The 3,579-nt window shown below is 40.0% G+C and overlaps 1 protein-coding gene across 1 annotated transcript; it reads right to left on the reverse strand.

Moving 5' to 3' along the window:
- Window positions 1–1,394: 1,394 nt before the first annotated feature.
- LOC145634590 (E3 ubiquitin-protein ligase RING1-like) lies at window positions 1,395–3,306 on the reverse strand. The gene is made up of 2 exons (XM_081686008.1): window positions 2,286–3,306; window positions 1,395–1,569 (listed from the first exon to the last, which is right to left on the reverse strand). The coding sequence occupies exons 1-2, from the start codon at window positions 3,280–3,282 to the stop codon at window positions 1,532–1,534; spliced, it is 1,035 nt and encodes a 344-aa protein (XP_081542134.1). The 5' UTR covers window positions 3,283–3,306; the 3' UTR covers window positions 1,395–1,531.
- Between the last annotated feature and the right edge of the window lie 273 nt (window positions 3,307–3,579).

The raw sequence follows: 3,579 nt of genomic DNA on the forward strand, positions 1-3,579 counted from the left end.
ATGATTTTGATTTAGTATTTCACTTCAAATGTTGGATTAGGGTCAATTGAGTTCTTTGGAAGCGTATGAAATTGGATTTGGCCCAATTCTGTACACAAACTAAATGTAGCCCAATTCGATACACTAAATAAAAACTGGTAAACATCTATAGCTTAATCTAATACTCCCAAGTCTCCAAGCATGAAAGCGTCACTTGACATCTTTATTAATTGACACATGAAAGAATTTTGTAAAAACACGATGATATGAAAGAGTGTATAAAAGAATGTTTCATGTGCAACAATGATGACGTACATGATTTGCTTTAAGTAGGGATGGCAATGGGCGGGTCGGATGCGGATGATGATACCTCCATATCCATACCCGCCTAAAAATCTTATACCCATTCCCACCCCACCACTCGTGGCGGGCACAATATCTACATCCATATCCGCCCTACCAGGTACAAGATAGGATCCATCCCCGCTCCATCACTTGGATATTCATACCCATCTCATACTCATCCCAAAATTGTCTCAAACCCTTTGCCATGATGTTATATTGTATCACATTAATGACGATTATATCAAATTAGGTTAAGAAAATTGAGACTTTCACTATTCAAGCTTATTGGGTCTTAGGGGGCATCAAGTTTCATAAATTCTCAACTCTTATAAAAGAAATATGATACGGGTATAAGGTGGGTACGGGTCGAGGCGGATATGGGGCAGGTCTACTCTAAAATCCATACCCGCCCCATCATCACCCATGACGGGTACACATTTTATACCCATCACCCTCCAAACCTCCCTCCATCCCCGCCGTGGGGCGAGGATGGAGCGGGTCTCCCATTTAACCCGACCCACTGTCATTCCTAGCTTTAAGGTATTATTTTTATCATTTATGTGCCTGAGAGCCTGTTCACTTCAGTTTAATTTCATTTCAGTTCAATTTAGCTCCAATCAGTTTAGTTCCCTTTAGTTCTTAATTTCCTTCTCTCATAAAATAATCATTTTATTTCAATAGATATAAATCTCTTTATATTGTCATATGATTCAGCACAAAATCTAGATTGACAATTGTGATACTTTTAAATGCTACTCCCTCCGTTTTTAAATACTTGCTCCATTTCTCCATGCGCGGATTTTTAGGAGAAATTTGATAAAGTAATAAAATATGGAGGTAGTGAGGTTGATAAGAATAAAAAATTGTAAAACCCCAAAAGTAGTGGAGAGAATTTGAGAAGAGAGAATATGGAATTAATATGTTGGGTCCGAAGTACATCATAACCACCAGGTTGATAGACTATTTTATCTTCCCGAGTTTATTTGTTGTCTTTTTCAATTTGTTATTTGGTTGCATACATTGAGTCATTGATACATAGACATATGACATGATAGTATGGGTGGCTTCAATAACATAATGAACGAATGTCATAAGATACGCCTCATCATCATCGTCGAGAATTTGAACTCGCAGGCATTAGCTAGATATCAATGATTAGGAAATAAAAATGTCCAGATAGCGTACAATGATAGCAGCAACAGCATTCCTAAAGAATAGGGCAGAATGGCCTCCTTGATCGACCAGCTGAAAGCAGGTAGATATAGTAGCACAATTCAGTACAATCACAAACAAGCGCGATTCTCTGAATTCTTACAGCAAGGAATATATAATGAAGCCAGAAGTACAACAATTGGCAGAAAATATCTTAATGTCTAAAAATTAAGCATGATTTTCTGTTAAGCTCATAACATATATACACTAACATAGTAACATGTATGTTTGAAGGATTTGAATTTATCTCTATAAGTTCTAAAATGTCAGAGCCTGTGGCTGCTGTTAGTTGCTGGCCTGGCGCGGCTGCTATCTCTTTCATTGCAGAAGAAAGTGTAGAGAATCGCGCTTGTTAGCTTAAATTAGGATTGAGGATATGTCACTAAGGGTATGACAAGCATCAGGAGTAAGGTGCATGTCAACAAAATTGCTGTATTTTCAAGTAAACCCAATGTCAACATTTATATGTATAACTAACAGTAACAAAAAAGACCAATAATAAATCATTATGTAACATGAATTAATTATTTTCTTTAATGCCATGCTAGTACTATGCTAGCATAGAGATGCACAAGTTTATTTGCAAGCTAGTGTATGTAGACTTTATTTTCACAATAACCAAATTAAAGGTATCATAAATTATCGCGAAAATAGACATTAAATGACTTTATTTTGGTTAATCTGTTTTGCCATTGTTCAGCTTTGCTTGCATAATAATCAGCTAGTTATTCAAAGATTAAGGTTCTGACCTCTGGTTGGCAACCTAGGATTACGATCATCATGAGGGCTAATCCTTGAATATCGAGAACGAAAGGGCCAAATCGAGCTCAACCGGTTCCAATTCAAGCATCTACGAGGCCTACTAATATCAATACTTGAACTTTCTGATTCAAGTCCTCCTCCTGCATCTTCACATTGAGGCAATGTCGGTAGCTCGGTTCGACAAACAGGACAGGAGTTGTGCAGCCTTAACCAAGGTACAATGCAGTCTGAATGGTAAACATGTTTGCATGGTAACTCTTTTACTTCAGTCCCTATTTCAAACTCCTCTTTACAAACAGGACACTCTGACCCACCTTCTTTCACATGCTCTGCAGTCAGCTTCACCATTGGGACCGCCTCGATCGCATTATCCGGGGCCGGTGGTGGGCCCTGGCGGTCGTTCTCTGTCAGTTCTTCGATTAGCTGTTGTAAGCCAGGTCCAAGGAAGTAGTTTCCTGGATCAGACTCAATAAAGGGGGGTAAGGTCTCGGGCCTGGAAACCGGGCCTGTTGACCCGGGTGGCAGGCCCGTGGGCCTAACAATGACCCACCTTGGCCTGGGACGTAACCCCGGCTGAATATCCCAGTCATCCCTACGGTTCGAAGGCCGTGGGACTTGAACCCATCTAGGCCTTTCAGAAGTAGGCCCTTCAAGTACTACATCCCTACTAGACTGTCGTCGTGGGACGGCCCACGGGTTATTGGGCTCACGGTTTCGTAACCTCAGTGGCGGGTCTAGCATAAGGGCCAAGGCTTCAAGGAGACGGGCTTGGGGGGACGGGTCATCGTACGTAAAATTAAAAACTAGTCTTGGCCTAGGGATTTCCATCTCACACACAAACTGACCAAAACATCGCGGGCAAACAATTTCCGACGAGTTGTCCGAGGAGATTCGGACAATCCGTCGACATTGGTAACACCAATAAGAATTAAAATTTTGAGTCGAGTCAGGTCGAGTTGGAGTTGGAGGAGGACTCAAAGACATTTGCTTAAAAAATAAAATGTGGTACGTGATTAAGTTGGTAAGTGTAACATTTGGGGTATCACAAGTTTAGATTATATGTGATTGTACATTAGACAGGAAAATAGGAAAGGAATTGTTTAGGGGTATGTAGAAAGAGATTCTTTATCTTTGTGTTTTGTTTCTGTTTTTGTGAGTTTGAATGTTAAAGAAATTAGTTGAGTGAGAGCTGTGCAAAACTTTGTTATTTGCCCGGGAAGAAACGTTACTATATTTGATTCTCTTTTCTTTGAGCACAATTCTCATCTTAAACGACGTTGT

The sequence above is a fragment of the Chenopodium album genome, chromosome 6, assembly GCF_948465745.1.
Source record: "Chenopodium album chromosome 6, dcCheAlbu1.1, whole genome shotgun sequence".
NCBI classification, from domain to species: Eukaryota; Viridiplantae; Streptophyta; class Magnoliopsida; order Caryophyllales; family Amaranthaceae; genus Chenopodium; species Chenopodium album.